Here is an 18,169-nt window from a genome sequence, read left to right on the forward strand (position 1 = left end):
AGGATGTGAGTGAGTGGGTGCCAGCTGAACCAGCGCTGAGTGGGTGGGGGGTACGGGGCCTTGCTCAACAGCACCTGGCAGTGCCAGGAGGTGAAGGGCATCTCTCCAGCCACAAATTGTACCTAGGTCTACCTAATTCCGTCCTTTAGATATAGGCCTTGTGTTGCTGGTGCACAAGGCTTCATTTAATTATTATACAGGAAAGTAAAATAACATTACATTACAATAACAGTAATGGTCGTGACTCAGTTAAAAAACTGGTTCCAGCAGGATGCTGTTCTGCAGAAACATAAAACTTTGAACGTGGTTACAGCAGATCAAGAAGAAACATTTGTACAGAACATCACATGGACTAGACAGGACATGGACCACTAAAACACCAATCACGTTTTGGACACATAGGACAGAACATTTACACAGGACATTAGCAGGGCTAGAAAATGCAGTGTAAACAAGGCTTGGACAATACATCAGCTTGACTGCTTGGTCTCTCATTAGCTCTGTCAAGAGAACGAGCTCCACTCTCTCTACTGCTCTAACACTGGCACAGAACCTTAAGCCCCTCCCCAAACTTCCTCCAATCACAAGTACATCACACACTCACTACCGGCACAACGCGTTCACTGGCAAACTGCTAACTGCCTTAACTGTTAATTTAAGCATTTTGTCAGTAAATATGTTTTCCAGTTTAGGAGCTGTCAGTGAAAACGTTTCTGCTGTTAGTAGACCTCTTCGAGTCGCGATTCACTCGGTTTCTTAACCTGAGTCTTAAACTGACTACACAATCGCGAGTCTCTACTATCATTAACCGGTTCAGTTGAGTCCTACTACAATTCAATCGAAAATGATAACAGCGCCAACCAAACCACTTGCAACAATATCTAATACTATTCCTAGACCATTTTTGCTGCAAAAATCTTATAACTTACAATTTGTGGCAACAACAACTCACAAGTCAACTCATGCGACTGAGGGAGCCAGAGAGACAGTCTGACCCGCAGACTCCGAGCCGGAAGCTTGCAGACCATGGGATTCACTCGATGACTCACATGCCCTCGATGACTTGCGCGAGTCAGTGAATCCGTTGAATCAGCTGGCTTTGAGTGTATCAGAGTAAAGCAAACAACAAAAGCCATTCTTTCACTTCTAATAACATCTGCTCGTAGCTAGCTAGGTCTACTGAGGTTTGGTGTATGCAATGTAGTAGGTCTAGCAGACAGGCCGTACATGCAAGCTTGGCTGCGATTCGGGCTCACCTCTAGCACTAGACTCCAGTGTCTCAATTGACTCGCACAATCCGGTTCAGTTTAGTGAGTGACTCTGAATAACCAGAATCCTTAAAGGAACCGGGTTGCTAGACCTACGTTAGTGAGTGTGTGTGATTTGCTTAGAAACCTGTCACTCCGCAGCTATACTTGTGATTGGAGGAGAGTTATGGGGGAGGGCTGTTAAGGTGCTGTGCCAGTGTTAGGGCAGGTATAGAGAGAGAGCTCGTCTCTTAATCATCCATGACGGAGCTAATGAGAGACACAAGCAAATCAAGCCTTGTGCACCAGCAATAACACTGGCCTTAGGAGTCCTAAAGGACAGGAATCACTGTTATAAATACTAGATTATAGAAGATAGATGACCCAGGTGGGAGACTTGGCTACAATAGCACAAGTTAGCTGACTTGCTAAATTAAGAAAACACTGCTAACTCTGCCCAAACAGCACAGTTAGGCCAAAATTAAAACTAACACTAACCAGCTTGCTTCTGTGTGGAAAAAAACGGCAGAAATAAACAGACCTTTGGAGGTTCCAGGTGAACTTAAGGAAGACATTGCAGATAGCAGCTTTAACACATCGTGAGGATTCCTGTGGAGGTGCAGTCTCGCCAGTAGCTTATGTAAATTACCCATAAACTACGCCCTCTTTGTGCCTCCCTCAGGCTTCCCTACGCCAACAGTGACAGTGACAGAAAGTTGAATCGGAAAACCTGTGACATTGCAAAAATCTGACAGCGTAAAGAAAAAAAAAAAAAATGTCACTGAAAAGACAGACACCACGAAAAAAATGTAGATGACATTGAAAAACCTATCATAATGCAAATTTCAAAGTGAAATATCATAGGATTGTGAGATTATTATTGGATGTTTGGGTTTATATATCCGTCGACATTTTTCAGTGCCAATGTGTTCTTTCAATGGCAAATTTTATTTATAATACCACATTACTGTCACTGTTCTAGCTCCAGCTTTTCACCTTTTGCTCACTTGCTAAAAGTGTTTGCTTGTATGTGTTTTGCAGGAAAAAACAATTGAAGACAGAGTGCTGTCTCCTCTCTCACAGTGCAGCTGTGTATTTACAGGTGCAGCTCAGATATGACTAAGAGAAGCCCATCTCTCCAGCTTGTCAAAAGGTACATTTGTATTTTTATCATACTGTCTTATACTTAAAAGTAGACAATACAAAGTAGTAGTCATTTGTGTTAATAATGTGTGGCTGGAACAAAGTCTAGTGGTCCCATAGTTATGTCCTAAATCACCTTAATGGTACCAGAGATCACTGAATTTGAAGTTTAACTTAAACCTACTGTACACCTATTAACTGAACTTCAGGATCATAGTCATTTGACATGTTTTGGCAGACCAATTATTTTTATCAATATATTGTTAATCTCTTCCCATGTATGTTCTCATGAAGATTACATTTGTTTTGGTGTCAGACAAATGTAATTACATCCGAAGGTGTCACATCTGCCTTATTACAATTTTGATTCCAGAAAGAGGGTTACTGATGATCTAACTAACTTATAGAGCTGCCCTTCCTAGTTGATAAGTGACTAATCGTTTTTTAATATCGTTTTGATCTCACACGTGATTTATGGTTTTGAGTTGCATCTACGTACGAAGGCTCTACACACCACTCCTCCAAACTCTACCACACACCCTCACTCTGCGTGTTCTAGCGATCTCTTTAAGAAGATAGCTCTGCTATCTTCTTAAAGAGATACGAGGTCTCTTAAATCTTTAAAGAGTACGCTAGAACAGTGCAGAGTCACAAGCGCAAGTTGTTACAACAGTAACACGTTGTACAACAGTAACACGTTGTTACAACGGTGTAGGTCACTTATGAAGGCTATGTCGTGGGCTCTGCATAGAGCAACCGTAAGTACCGTAGAATTAACATTAATGCGTGAGTAACTTGTGTGTTGTTAGCATTTAACCGCAAAAACAGAAACCGGGCTGGACAGGCTTGTCCGCGACAATTGGACTTTTTGCTGGGCATATGGTAAGAAGTTTACATGCTCCAACGGACAAGTTAAAAGTCATAAACAAGAAAAAATTGCTTTTAGTTATATACCACTATTAATCTGGTACTTAGTTAAATGAATACATTCAGAATACAGAATTGAAACAATTATTTATTCACCATAGTCTGTCTGTATCATGCGATGCTTCCAGACCGTCCTCCACAACGCGCGGAAGCAGGTCTGGCTAGTCCACACAGCCTTATGGAATGGGAGAGAAAACATGCTCTGGTTTATTGGTATTTCTATAAACCAGGCTGGCCAATTGGGGGCCGTGGCCCACAATTTTTCTTCCATTTGGTCAGAAGTTAACTCAAAGACTGGCTGGAGTTCTTATCCGGCCACGGTTTAACATTGGTTAAATGGCGTGATATTTTAGCTCTTTTCTGTCAGCGCCAGCATTTATGATGACAAGAGTGAAGGAGAGGGTGAGGAGAAGCTACTAGCTAACGTAGAGAAGAGGCATTGGCACACTGACAAGAGAAAGTTTAAAAATAATTGGCAAGTATTTTTTTTTTTTTTTACTACAGCAGTATGTCTATCTTGTAAACAAAGAGTGGCTTTTCTTAAAGAAATTTCCATCATTATAAACACTGACTGGAAGCTGTTATTATAAATTAGATTTGAAATCTCTCTCAGCCTCAAAATCACATTTATTGACTGGATATTAAAGTGCTGTTTTGGTTTGAGTTACATCAATTTGTCCTATCTCCACATTGTAAAATGGAATATAGTTCAAAATAGATCAGCATCGAGGTTGTATTGAGATACAGTGCTTATAGAAAATCATCTTACCCCTTTAGTCCCTTTTTTGTCTCACAGCCTGAAATCAAAACCAATTAAAATAAATGTTCCAGCTTTATTTACACATTCTGCATAACAACATTCAAGTAACATAAAAGGCAATAGTTCTGAAACATATAAGAAAATAAAACTTGATAATAGAGTTGGAAAAGTCATCAGTCCCATGATTTAATACTTGGTAGAGCCTCCGCCATCGTCTTGGATATGTCATTATTAGCCTTGCGACCCTAGATTGGGGATATTTGCCCATTTCCTTGCAGAATTATTTGAGTTCAGTCAAATTTGTGGTGAGTGGCGATTGACTGCTGTCTTCAAGTCCATCCACAGAATTTTAATTGGATTTAGGTCAGGACTTGGCCACTCAAGGACGTTCAGCTATTATCCTTAAGCACTGTGTAGTTTTGCCGGTGTGTTATGGTCGTTGTCGTGCCGGAAGGTAAACCCCTGCCCATGTTCAGCTGTTTAGCAGAGGGCCGCAGGTTTTCCTCAAGATTCAGTGGACTGGCAGCGTTGTGGCCTTTTTTCAGAAAGAGCTTCATTCTTGCCACCTGCCATACAGGCCAGCTTTGTGTAAAGCTTGTGAGATTGTTGTCAAATGCACAGACCGACCAATCTCAGCCATAAAAACTGTAAGGCTGAATCCCCTCCTCCCCTTACCCTACCCCTGGCCCTTACCCTACCCCTTGGCCCTTGAAACCAAGGGTAGGGGTAAGGGGTGAAAACATACCCCTATGAATTGGACCACACTTAGTGACATCACCATGCAGTATTGATCACAACTTCAAGATGCCGTCTAGGTCTGTTGATTGTGGGGTTTGGACAACAGTGTGTGTTATATATTTTATAGTTATTTAGGTTCACTTGGTAGTGCAGAGACTATCTGTGTAGTACTTAGGTACTGTTTGCAATACAAATGTGTATACACATAATCATGTGTACATATACATACATATACACCCTGTATACAGTGTGTGTAATCTGTTTCAGTTATCACCGTTTTGAATGTCATTGATGTTCACCAAAACATTTTGTTGACAAAAATCTGTCTTTATTGGTGATAAATTGAACATAACAGGCAAAAACGTCATAAAATAATGTTACAGAACCATTGTCAACTATTAGAACCTAACTAACATGTCGCACACAATAAAAGGCATCATATGGTAAAACTAAAAAAATACACACAAGACCACAAACAAACTACACACACACTACACTGTTGTAACACAGCTGCTTGATATTCCAGACCAGTCTGGAGCCTTTTGGCCAGTAACCCCCCCCTCACATATCATCAGTGTCCCATATCAAAACAACAAACAATATAACCGTGCATGAAAAGAACAGGAATTAATTACAATAATAGTAGGTACCATGCAATAATGAATGGGTACAAAATGAACATTGAATTAGGAAAGTCTGCTCGTTTGCACCCACCTGGATCAGCTGCTGTGTCTCCTGTGTCCTCTGTGTGAGAAAGGGCGGTATATGTTAAGCACGTAGCGATGTATCATATAGACCGTTAATATATATTAGATATACAATCTATGCGATCTATCGTCCATTCAAGGCAGAAAAATGTGGGACTGTTAAACGTTAGCGTTAGCGATTAGCGTTAGCGATTATCGTTAGCATTGCAAGCTAGCGATTTTTAAAAAGTTTCAGTTAGGAACATGGTTGCAAGTATACATGTACAGGACTGCATAGACCACAAAACAAGACTGTCGTAACTTTTTAATCAATTATTTAAGCCGAAAGTACTTACATTCATGTGTTTCTCTGGTCGATGCAGCAGCCACACACTGCCTGTGTGTTTTCTAGTGAGGTCGCGTCCACACTAGGTTTCAAGGGCTATATATATATTCAAGGGCTTCCCTGATCAATGTCCTCCTGGCTCAGTCATTCAGTAAGGAGGAATGGCCCAATCTAGGCAAAGTGTTGGTGGTGCCATTAGCTTTCCACTTCTTAATAATGCTTTGTATGGTATTCAGAAGGATGGTTAAAACCTTTGAAATCCTCATGGAACAGACGGTTTTATTTGTAAGTAATCAAAATCACAACAATTGATGTCAGGTGGGCGACAATTAGGATGGTGTGTGTGTGATCTTGAAATTCACTGGTTGTACCTGAGTAAGTTTATAATGATTACTCTAAAGGGCTGATCACTTATCCAAACCATTTTGCTAATTACATTTGAATAATTGTTCAGTTTTAAAATGTTATTTTCACTTTGATGTTGATCATTTTAATGTGTAAATACATCTGGAAATAGTTCGATTTAATTTATTTTAATTTCCAGGGTGTAATGTGACAAAAAGGCAAATATTTTACAGGGTATGATGATTTTCTATAGGCACTGTACTTGAGATTTTCACAGAGGAGAAAAGGAAAATAGGGATACAGCAGGAAACGTTGCGCCTGCTTTTGTCTTTGGTGACTCTAATGAGGATACAGAGAATTTTTACACAATAGTCTCAAGGTGTGAAGTTTTGTTTTACAAATAAATGAATGAATTACAGTGGGTACTATGGGAACTGTGTATGTATGTCACAGGGGCATGTTGTGTAAATATAGTTTATTACTTATGAATACGTATTTTATTATTCCTTAAATGTCCCATCCCCGTCCTTTTTGGATGCTTTTATATAGACCTTAGTGGTCCCCTAATACTGTATGTGAAGTCTCTTTTATATAGACCCTAGTGGTCCCCTAATACTGTATCTGAAGTCTCCTTTTATATAGACCTTAGTGGTCCCCTAATACTGTATGTGAAGTCTCTTTTATATAGACCTTAGTGGTCCCCTAATACTGTATGTGAAGTATCTTTTATATAGACCTTAGTGGTCCCTAATACTGTATCTGAAGTCTCTTTTATAAGACCTTAGTGGTCCCTAATACTGTATGTGAGTCTCTTTTATATAGACCTTAGGTCCCCTATACTGTATCTGAAGTCTCTTATGTAGACCTTAGTGGTCCCTAATACTGTATTGAAGTCTCTTTATAAGACCTTAGGGGTCCCCTAATACTGTATGTGAAGTCTCTTTTATATAGACCTTATGGTCCCCTAATACTGTATCTGAAGTCTCTTTTATATAGACTAGTGGTCCATATACTGTATCTGAAGTCGCTTTTTATATAGACCTTAGTGGTCCCCTAATACTGTATCTGAAGTCTCTTTCCCAGAATTACAGCCACTAGAACCAGTCCCACAATGAGCTTTATTAATGAGCGTATTAATGTTAAAAAAACCTCAAAGTGACATTTTCATGCCATGGGATCTTTAACGTGTTTTCAACTTCAAATTTATGATATTCAAATATGCAAAACATTTCAGTTTAAAGGTCCACAACTTGAACGTTTATTTTGGCCCATGGCCCTCCACCCTGATTCATTTTTTGGCGAAGGGGAAGCAAATGGGCACCCCTGCTATAAACCAATCAAAATTGTCATGGCTGTCGCCACTGTGTCTCTGTGTGAGAGTAAGAGGAGAGATCCAAAGACAGGTACGGCTTTACAGAACAAATGGGTCATGTAACGCAAAATTAAACCATATCGATCTAAACAACATTGCTTCATTTTGTGGAGAGGCAGCGAATGCAAGGATGTTAGGTGCACCTGTGCAACCTAGAGAAAAAATGTTAGTCGCACCCTAGAGCCCTGTGAGCTAACAGATACTAACTAGCACTGGTCATTGTTTTTGTCTGAAAAACAACACTGACGGGACAAAATGTTGCGTTTACTAGTAAACTGGTAAACCGTGTGACCAACATATGACCGACTGTTCTGACTTTTCCTCACGTTACTCTGTCCTCTGTGTCCTCTACATCTAGAAACTAAGCCTTGCGGTGCAGGGAACAACTGTGACTGGCACATGATCAGACAATGGTTTACGGAGCAGTAGATGGGCTTTGCAAAACAATCCACTCCGTTCTATGAATGGAATGACACATTTAAAATATTGCTCTATTTTGCAAATTTGATTGTGGGCAGCGAGAATCGTGATTAAAATTTGATTAATTGTGCAGCCCTAGTATTTTGTAGCGGTGTAACTGTACACAAAAATCACCGTTTGTTTTGAAGTCACGGTTTGGTTCATTTTTGGTACAGTAAGGGAAAAAAATGCAAAACTCCCAATAAGTAAAGAAAAGAAGCAAAAAATGTGCTTGTTGTATATTACGAACTTTTGTAAATAACAAGGGTTATTAAAATTTTTCCAGTTTGGAATATATATATATATATATGGAAAATTAAAAAATGATTGTATTATTGTATAAAAATAAAGAGAACAGGACACTTTTCTAGACTGGAAACGTTTTGAAAAAATAACGTTCAGTTCACTTCCTGTTCACTCACTTGTTGCGATGCTGCCTTAGGTGAAGTCAGTGTTGACAGAAATGAAATTGAAATGGCAAGTGTCAATTAAACAATGCCCGGGTTCACTTGGAAACATACAAGACGCGGCTCGAGAAGGTCCAGGACCCGAGGTAAGCAAGATGTGGACTGTGTTCTAAGCTAATTGACATCTCTAATATGGGAGAAGCAGCGCTAGCTAGCCATGCTAAAGGCGCCAAGGACCAGGCAGTTGTGGCTGCGTGTGAAGGCACGAGCATGGCCATCTCTAGCTTTTTTTCTCCTTTGTCGACATTGACCAATGTTACGCTGATTGCAGGTTCTTCCTTCACGAGTCAGACTCAAGGCACAAGACGAGGGACTATCTCCAATGTTACTAAACAAGACAAATTGAGAGCCAAGGAATTGTGGGTGTAAAAAGTTGCGAAATACCACTTTTTTAAATCGTGCAAGGATGTCAGCAAACTTTTCAGCGTCATGTTTCCTGACAGTCAGTTGGCAGCCAAATTTACATGTGGGGAGCGTAAGTGTGTCTACTTATTTAATTTTGGATTGGTTCCTTATTTTAAACCGCTCGATTTGAAGACATTTGCTGCACAGAGGTCTTATGTGCTTTTATTTGAAGAGAGCCTGAATCAGTACCTCCAGACTAAACAGTTAGATGTCCATGTCAGGCTATGGGAGGAGACCAAGGTGAAGACCAAATTCATTGGTTCAGAGTTCCTGGGCCATTCAACCGCCAAAAATGTTGTTGAGAAACTCAATAACTTCCTTTCATACCTCGGAATCACCAACCTTATCCAAATCTCGATGGATGGTCCGAGCGAGAATTGGAAAGTGTTTGAAATCCTTCAAAAGCAGGTGCAGATTGCTTTGGGAAAGTCACTTATCAACATCGGGTTGTGCGGTTTGCATATACTACACAATGCATTTAGAGGCAAACGTAAAGTTGCCGGGTGGGACATTGAACATGGACTTTCTTCTCTCTACTGGTTGTCTCACGACTCCCCAGCCTGGCACGAGGACTTTGTGACAGCGAGTGGATGCAGCACGATCACGCTAAAGTTTTGCAAGCAGCGGTGGGTCAAGAACGTAGCGGAAAAAGGATTGCAGCTCTGGCCACATTGTAAACGATACGTAGAGATGTTGGGGAGAGGCGAACTCTCCAACCCAAAGGTGAAATCTTTTGAGGAAGTGAAGGACTGGTGAGCTGATCCTCTTCTTCACTGTAAAGGTTGGCATATTCATCAGCATTGCGAGAGAAATTGAGCCCTTTCTCATCATGTAGCAGAAGGACCAACCAATGCTGCCATTCCTTGCTGAGGACATGAATAGACTAATCAAAGGTAAGCTTAAACATTAAATCAAATTGCCATATGTGACTTGTTTACTAAGTTGCATTTATTGACATGGTTGGTCAAGTCACTTCAAAAATGTAAATACTTATTACTGTCACTCACGGATTTTTCTTTCCTCTGTGCCGAAATGTTTCACGATGTTGGTGAATTCTTAAAAAACAAATGCAGGACTTAACTGTGAGCGGATTGTTTAAACACTTAACTGAGATGTGTGTTTTCAGTGTTAAACACTGCTGCAGCTGTTCATGCGTGACTGTTGTGATTTACATTGGTGGAAGACTTCCTCAGATCATGTATTGCAGTGAAAATAGAAAAAAATTACTTGTCAGTTACAAGTCCTGCATTCAACATCCTTAAGTTATAGTACAGAAGTATTAAGTCTCAAAATATAGGCTACTGAAAGTAAAAGTATAATATCTTATTTTATTGGATTATATTATGATCCAATAAATTGTATTAAATAAGACTGATAATTTAAATAAAATGTTTTATTTAATTCAAGTAACTTACTTGTACATTCCCCTCATACTTCACATGACATGTTACAGCAAACAGGAACACATTACTGTAACTGCGTTACTTTTGTGTAACGCGTTAACTCTCATCAGTGTTTATTAAAGTTAGAAACAGGCAACACATTTTAAATGTCTTTGTTGTTATCTCAGCATTGCGGTGGAATCCACCTTTGTCTAAATAATGATGCACATTATATTGTTTGATACAGAATGTACCTTATACAGAACATTATCCATGTTTTTTTTAAATAACTAAAAACAGTAGATGATAACACATAATAGAATCAGCATCTGATTCAACTGAAATATACATGAAATGTGCATGTGGTTGTTTTATGGACTTTGTAAATTGTTGAGTAATGACACTGAAACTTATATACCCCTTATTTTTGTTGTTTGTAGGACTCATGGGCAGATTTGTGGTGGACACGTATCTGAAAGAATCATCCACACTCAAGCTCCTGAATGTGACTTGCCAGGACCGTAACCTGCACAAAGATGCTTCTCAAATTTACCTTTAGTTATCTGCAGACTACGCTAAAGCAACTTAGGTCCATTAAAAAGGTTTCAGAGAAGCAGTCCCTAGAAATAAGATTGGACAGTAAGACACTTCTGATGACTCTCCTTGACAAGCTGCTTGCAAAGCCCCATGTGAAACACACCTTAGTAAGATGCCTAAAATACTTTGACCCAAGACACATGGCCTAAGGCCACTAAGGAGCAGTGTGTTAGGCAAATGATGCTAGTACTATGCAGTATTTTTGAGGCTAAACATTTACACAACAAGTTACCGGGAGTCTTGCGATTTGGCTAACTTGCAGACTAAATTCAGGGATTTTGACCCCAAAGCAGAGCGTGTGGACACACTGCTGTATGATGACAATGGGGACCAACCCCTCTTTTTCCAGACTGTGGGATGTAGTGAAGGTTGCACTTGTCCTGTTGTCCTGTCTCATTGACAGGCAAGTGTAGAGAGAATATTCCCCATAAATAAAGAGCTAATTGTGGAGATTCAGAAGGAATTGTCTCTGGTAGCTCAAAGGCTCATTGTTGACCATGTCAGGTCTGTTGGAGGTGTATCAAAGGTAGCCATCACAAAAGAATGGGAAACTTAAATGGTTTAAACTGTTAGTTGTTTATTCACTATTCAATTTCCACTACTGACCAATTAGTTGTTTTATATGCAGTTGCTGTTTTTTTTCTTCTTCAAGACACATAATTTACATGTATTTTACCCTGTGTCCTGTCCCTGAAAGATCTGGCTTTGCGTGTGTGTAAATAAATGTTTATTTTGTATTGAACCACATAAATTGTCATCCATTTTATTGTTAAACCTCTGAGGGTAAACTTGAACACATACTGTATTTTTATTCTTATTGTATAATGTCAACTGACATTTTCAGGACTACATAGTCCTGGCAAATTGCCGAAAAGTCATGGAAAAGTACTTTGCCAACCACCTTGTCTGTAAGGTATTTCACGGTGCGCCCAAAGAACTTGATACATTACCACACTCTAATTTTCACTGGCATATTAAGTGAAATGTCCACACCGTATGGGCCTGGGTATGGTAAAGGAGGGATTATGCTGCAAGACTAGTTGACTTAGATTTTGAGAAAACACTGGACAAGATAAGTACATAAATATGTCATTTATTTATATGTTATATATGTCTGTTTTTCAGTCAAAGCTGACAATGTGTACTACATTTTTTTTATTTTTATGGGCTTCATTCTCCTAAGCACCCATCTGCCTGTGTGCATCAGACATGTTCATTTCAAGTTGAAATAGCACTGACATGTATGTGGAACGTTTATATTTGTTTTGGATGGTCGAACAGCGTTTTTTTTCTAACAGAGGTACAGATGAACATTCCCATTCCGAAATGTGACAGGATGCTGAACCATCACTGCAGAAGGAACCCTGAGCTTCATGAGGAGCTGCAGATCCAGGCTGCAGTGGCAGCGGGGGATGTCTGCACCGTCAGGAGAATGCTCGAGCAAGGATACTCCCCTAAGATCCGGGATGCCAACGGCTGGACACTACTCCACTTCTCCGCCGCCAAAGGAAAAGAGAGATGTGTTAGAGTCTTTCTTGAGCACGGAGGTCAGAGGCTTTGTCTTTTTTTTTTTTTGTCTTGCTGGAAGTTGCCATGATAGGGTTTAGCACTAGAGGTCAGTATTTTACTATAAAATACAGCCTTTCATTCACATCTCTGCAAGCAAGTTTAAAGTCATTCAAGTTGTAAAGTATATAACATAATGTCACACAGGTTCTTCATTTGGCAAGGTAACGAAACAATTATATTTACATACAGTCAGACAAATGGCCCTTAACACACTCAAATATGGCTTAGATCTGTAGAAAATGTGATCTAAAATAATCTCTTTGCATGTATTTGCACATAATACTGTGGATAGCATTTAAACGTATACAAAACATTAAAATGATGTTTGGTAATGGGTGATTTTTATATGAACATTATTAACTCCAGGGATAATAAGGAAATGCAGATTTTGATACTTTATTCTCTCATCAGACAAAAAAAAAAACAGCCACATTTTTACTAATGTTCCAACTAAAACTTTGAAATCGGGAGTTTTGTCCTTGAATGTTGCTGATCATTGTACAGGCTGGCCCCCGTACAATGATCTAGTGTTAAAAGAAATGCCTAAATTCTTGAAATGTCCTGGAAAATGACTTACGCTATTTAAAAGGGAGGATTCGGACCTCCCACAATTTAAAGAAGCAGTAAATGATTCTGTGCAAAGATAAGTTAGCTTAAGTAAATAGCTAAAATTACATATTAGATTGTGAGGAAGTAGTCACTGGTTTTGACCAAAAGAGTATTGGATTAACATCACAAAGCATACCTTTTTAACTGGTTGAGGCTAGGGTTGGGCAGGAATACGGTATAAAAATACGGGTCTTAAAAATAGCAACAGTAAAAACATGCTTGTGTGGTTGTCATCACGTGACTGTGAGAGAGAGAGAGAGAGAGCGAGAGAGATGGCGGCAAGTCTTTGCACCGAGTGACCTGGTCTCAAAGAAGAACACGACTTCTACAGTTTGCCAGTATTTTGGGTTCCAACCTAATGAGAAGGGAGAGGTGTTTCAGTGTTAGTGGGATTCAGGTTCTGAACGGTGTCTGCACAAGCCAACAGTTTGGTGATGCCGTCTGAGCCTTACGTCATAATTTTTAATTAGTCACGGTAAAACCGTATACCGCGGTAAAATATGGAGGAGGTTTGACGGTATCAAAATTTGGATACAATATGAACAATATGAAGTTAACTCACGTTGAAGAGTCAGGCTCCAGAAGAGAGTATATGGTTAACAAAGCTTTATTTTGAGTTTGTTTGTGGTCTACAAGAAATAAAGAAGAAAATACAATAAAGAACATCAATATAAGCTGCAGTATAAAGATGCCAACAATAATAGAGCAATAAAAATTATTATGAATAATATTCAGAGTAAACAGAGTGATATTAACCGACTTTACGGCAATGATTAGCTAAAAAAGTCTGCTGTCAGTCTAAACAGACATCAAAGCACAGTGCCGCTCTCTTAACAGATATCATTCTGTAGTGTTGCAGTCTACCCTTAAGCATGGACAGGCTTTCCAATACTCTGTTTTTCTGCTCTAAAGTCATGTAGCCTAATCCATCCCCAATGGAAATCTATACTAACAGTTAAAGGAGATTTTAAGGTTGAGGAAATCATTTGCCAAGTCATAATGTTTAACTGTATCTAAACTCCAATGCACTGTATTTGTCAGAATCCTGCAGTGTCATAGTGTGCCTGCAGTATAAAAGCTAGAGGAAACTGTACGTTAGGACAACTTGTGTGAACTGGTGAAGAGGTTCTTTGTGGCATATTATAGTTCAGGTGGACTGTAGTCCTAGCTGATCACAGATCATATCACCACAGCCTCAAAGCACAACTCCTGCTGTATTAAATTTCCTCTCATTTCCACTCTTTCCACTTTCCTCTGTGCAGCTGACCCCACAGTGAAAGACTTTATCGGTGGCTTCACAGCACTTCACTATGCCGCTATGCATGGCAGAGCGCGTATCGCCCGACTCATGCTGGAATCTGAGTTTCGCAGTGACATTATAAACGCAAAAAGCAACGATGGCTGGACGCCACTGCACGTGGCCGCCCACTACGGCCGCGACTCGTTTGTACGTCTCCTCCTCGAGTTCAGGGCCGAGGTGGATCCGCTGAGTGACAAAGGGACTACACCACTACAGTTAGCCATCATCCGTGAGCGCTCCAGCTGTGTACGGATCCTACTGGACCACAGTGCCAATATTGACATTCAAAACGGCTTCCTATTGCGATACGCTGTCATCAAAGGCAATCACTCGTACTGCCGCATGTTCCTGCAGAGGGGAGCGGACACTAATCTCGGACGTCTTGAAGATGGCCAGACCCCCTTGCACCTGTCTGCCCTCAGGGACGATGTGCTGTGCGCCGAGATGCTCTACACGTACGGGGCTGATACCAACACCAGGAACTATGAGGGCCAGACACCAGTTGCTGTGTCTGTTAGCATGTCTGGGATCAGCCGGCCTTGTCTGGACTTCCTACAGGATGTCACCAGTGAGTCTTACCCACACACTACCCTTTACTGCACATAGGTATCTGTTAAAAAATTAAACTAGTTAATGTTATGAATAACCGTTAATAATAACAATCCTAATACATTTGACATCTGACCGACATTTAAAAACCCTTGAGGGTTTTTACATTAAATGTACTTGATAGAACCACAGAAAATGAAAATATTCCGAAGGTTTCAGCCAGCAAATATTTGGCGTCATTACATCCCTAATTACACTATTAATTACAGCTATAAATCCTTCAATAATTAGTTATCAAGGAGTTTTCTGCAATCAATTCGTCACTTGTCATCATTTAACAAATAATCTTAGGGAATTGGTTTGAAATCTGAATAAGGGGGGGGGAAATATTCCGGTATTGTTCGGGTTCAGAGGCATTCTTTGGAAATGTATACAGTGCATTCAGAATATGCGTATCAATCAGGTTTCAAGTTTTTACCTCAGGCTTATGGTCAGCTCTGTGTGTTGCTATGGTTTCTTTACACAAACCAACCAGCCAACAGTTTGCAAGGCTGGAGATCTGATAAGATGGAGAAACACAGATACATTATCAAATGCTTTTATATCAACCGGTTTTTGGATATGCACACACATTGCACCTAAATTTTCCATTTGAAGCTGGTTGAAACAATGAAAGTGGCCCATGGTCCAAAAAGTCCGCCGCTGCTGATAAACGTTTCTGTTTTGCACGGCTACGGGAATATTAGTGGGATACTCACTTTCATTAGCCATGTAAACAGCTTAGTAAATGTAAATGTAAATGTGCTGTATTTATATAGTGCTTTTCCAGTCTTAACAACTGCTCAAAGCGCTTTTACATCTACAGGGAACATTCACCATTCACACACATTCATACACTGTGGCCGGGGCTGCCGTACAAGGTGCCACCTGCTCATCAGATAAACATTCATACACATTCACACTCCGATGCGCAGCACCGGGGGCAACTCGGGGTTCAGTATCTTGCCCAAGGACACTTCGACAATGACTGCAGGGGCGGGGATCGAACCACCAACCTTCCGATTGGCAGGCAACCGCTCTACCACTGAGCCACAGCCGCCCAGTCAGAATATCTTTTGGAATATCGTCGGAATTGGAGCAAAAACCAGAATATTATGTGCATGTTAACTTAGTGTTACAAACATTCATTTGAAATTAATGATCTATAGATACAATTCAAAGTCAATAGACAGGAAAATAATAAAGCTTAAACATATACTGAACAAAATTACAAGTGCAATACTTTTATTTCCCCCCCATTTTTCATGAGCTGATCTCAAAGATCTACAACTTTTTCTATGTACACAAAATGCTTATTTCTCTCAAATATTGTTCACAAGTCTGTCTAAATCTGTGTTAGTGAGCCCTTTTCCTTAGCCGAGAAAATCCATCCACCTTACAGGTGTGGCATTTCAAGATGTTGATTAGACAGCAGGATTATTGCACAGGTTGAGAGAGAGATTATTTTGCGTTTATAGTGTTGCGTTTATAATTTGGTTCAGTGTAAATATACTGTATAAATCTTGCCTTTTTGAGTATTGGCTGTTTTGCACTTATTTTACTTGAGTTGGACTTGCTAGATTGGACTTAAGGCTTTAGTGTGTAACTTTTTGATATTTATGCCATTGCCAAATGAGTTGATAAACTAATTAAGACTATCAGCTCCACAAAACTCTCTCTGTGTTTCTCAGTATGGATATTTTCAGAAGATTGTGTCGTCCGGGGACTTTCCTGCGCAGAAAGTCAAGTGAAGATAATTACCTCTTCTAAAGAGTCTATCATGTTTTTTCAATCCTCCGTGTCCTCCTTGGCTACCAGCAACTGTGTGAAGGGAGGAGGGGGGGGGGCATTCTGCGATCACGGAAGGCTTGTCTCATGTGGACACACCTCATGTGGGTGGCAGAAACTCACACTATAGCTTTAATCTACATCATTTTTTTATATATATATAAATTTATTAAGACATTATGACTTGCAGTATACGTTCAACTAGTTTTGATCCATGAAAATACATGCAGGTGGATGGAGTGTAAAAAAAGGATTCTGAGATTAGTACAAAAAGTGAGTTTTTTTTTGTTATGTGAAGAGTGAAAGAGGGCTGCTTGCCAGCACAAGGTTAGAATGACTACTGTTCAGTCCCAGAACAATCCCAGGGTGGAGGAACAGGAGAGCACATTACCTGAAGCATTATGATTGAGAGGGAACAATGGCTGCATTCCTCCACTGCCCCCTGCACTTTGATATCAAAGCTATCAAAGAGCTGTGCAGTGATTCAGACAAGCCTTTTCAGAGACTCCAAACCCTCAGCCAGATCACATATCTGCTGGGTTCCTGATTACACCTCTACCATCCTGGATTAACTCATATGCCATGAAAGGCTCGTCCCACGGAGTATGAAAGGCACCCAGCCCTTTTCACCTGCTGCACACGTCACTGTTGCTCCCTGTAGATTTTCCTCATGTCAAATATTGCAACATGTACAACTGTCCTCATATAAAGGTTCCAACTTCAAACAAAGCTAAAATCTTACCACCATACAGATATGTCTGTCACTTTCAACTAACACATCTAGATTTGTGATCTTCAAAGTCCATGAGTTATTAAAAAAAAAATGCATCAACCTCCTGATGACTCTGGCAGCCTGTAGACCTAAGGCTAGTTTTTGCATTCATTGACTAAAATGTCATTTAATCCAACACTGTACTTAGTTAAAGTAAATTAATTGTATAAATTGGCCTTTATAATTCATATTCTTTGGCTGTATACTGAACAAAAGAATATCACTCTGTGCTGTTGGTACGGTTCATTACCTGGGCCTCTCATAACCTGAGCTTGGATGCTGGTGCGATATGCTGCTTTGTCCCGATCTCATTCTTCCACGATACCTGGGTGCTGATTCGGTTTGTATTGTGATTTTCATTTATTGCAAAGTACTGTGATTCAATAGTATGGAATATTGAGATTTTCTTTTCCTTCTTTGACAAAAACAAAAGTTGAACAATACACTTCTTCCCAAAAGTACCTGGAACTTGCATTTAATATCACCTCCTGAGCATGCCTCATTTATGGAAACAAAAACATAACCTTTGATTTTAGATACATTGTTATATTTTATATATATTTTCCTTTGTGCAAAGGAAAATGAATAATTGGATTTTATGGCCAACTAGGGGCATGGAGTTTTTTTTTTTTTTTTCATACAATTCATAAAACAATTAAAACTTAAATC

The 18,169-nt window shown here is 39.8% G+C and overlaps 1 protein-coding gene across 5 annotated transcripts in view; it reads left to right on the plus strand.

The window, feature by feature from the left end:
- asb7 (ankyrin repeat and SOCS box containing 7) overlaps positions 1–18,169 on the plus strand; it is a 58,998-nt gene that overhangs the window by 22,619 nt on the left and 18,210 nt on the right. For 2 of the 5 annotated variants that reach the window (XR_004331362.1, XM_032511835.1), the window contains exons 1-2: positions 11,993–12,421; positions 14,315–14,920. Coding sequence is in view for 4 of the 5 variants with exons in the window: in XM_032511835.1 (XP_032367726.1) it covers positions 12,118–12,421; positions 14,315–14,920 (910 nt within the window). In the remaining variant the exon portion in view is untranslated. Of the gene's footprint in view, positions 1–2,290; positions 2,401–11,992; positions 12,422–14,314; positions 14,921–18,169 lie in introns of those variants that run through there. The other 3 variants (XM_032511838.1, XM_032511837.1, XM_032511836.1) reach the window with 3 other exon arrangements.

Source organism: Etheostoma spectabile, unplaced genomic scaffold, assembly GCF_008692095.1.
Source record: "Etheostoma spectabile isolate EspeVRDwgs_2016 unplaced genomic scaffold, UIUC_Espe_1.0 scaffold48, whole genome shotgun sequence".
Taxonomy (NCBI): Eukaryota; Metazoa; Chordata; class Actinopteri; order Perciformes; family Percidae; genus Etheostoma; species Etheostoma spectabile.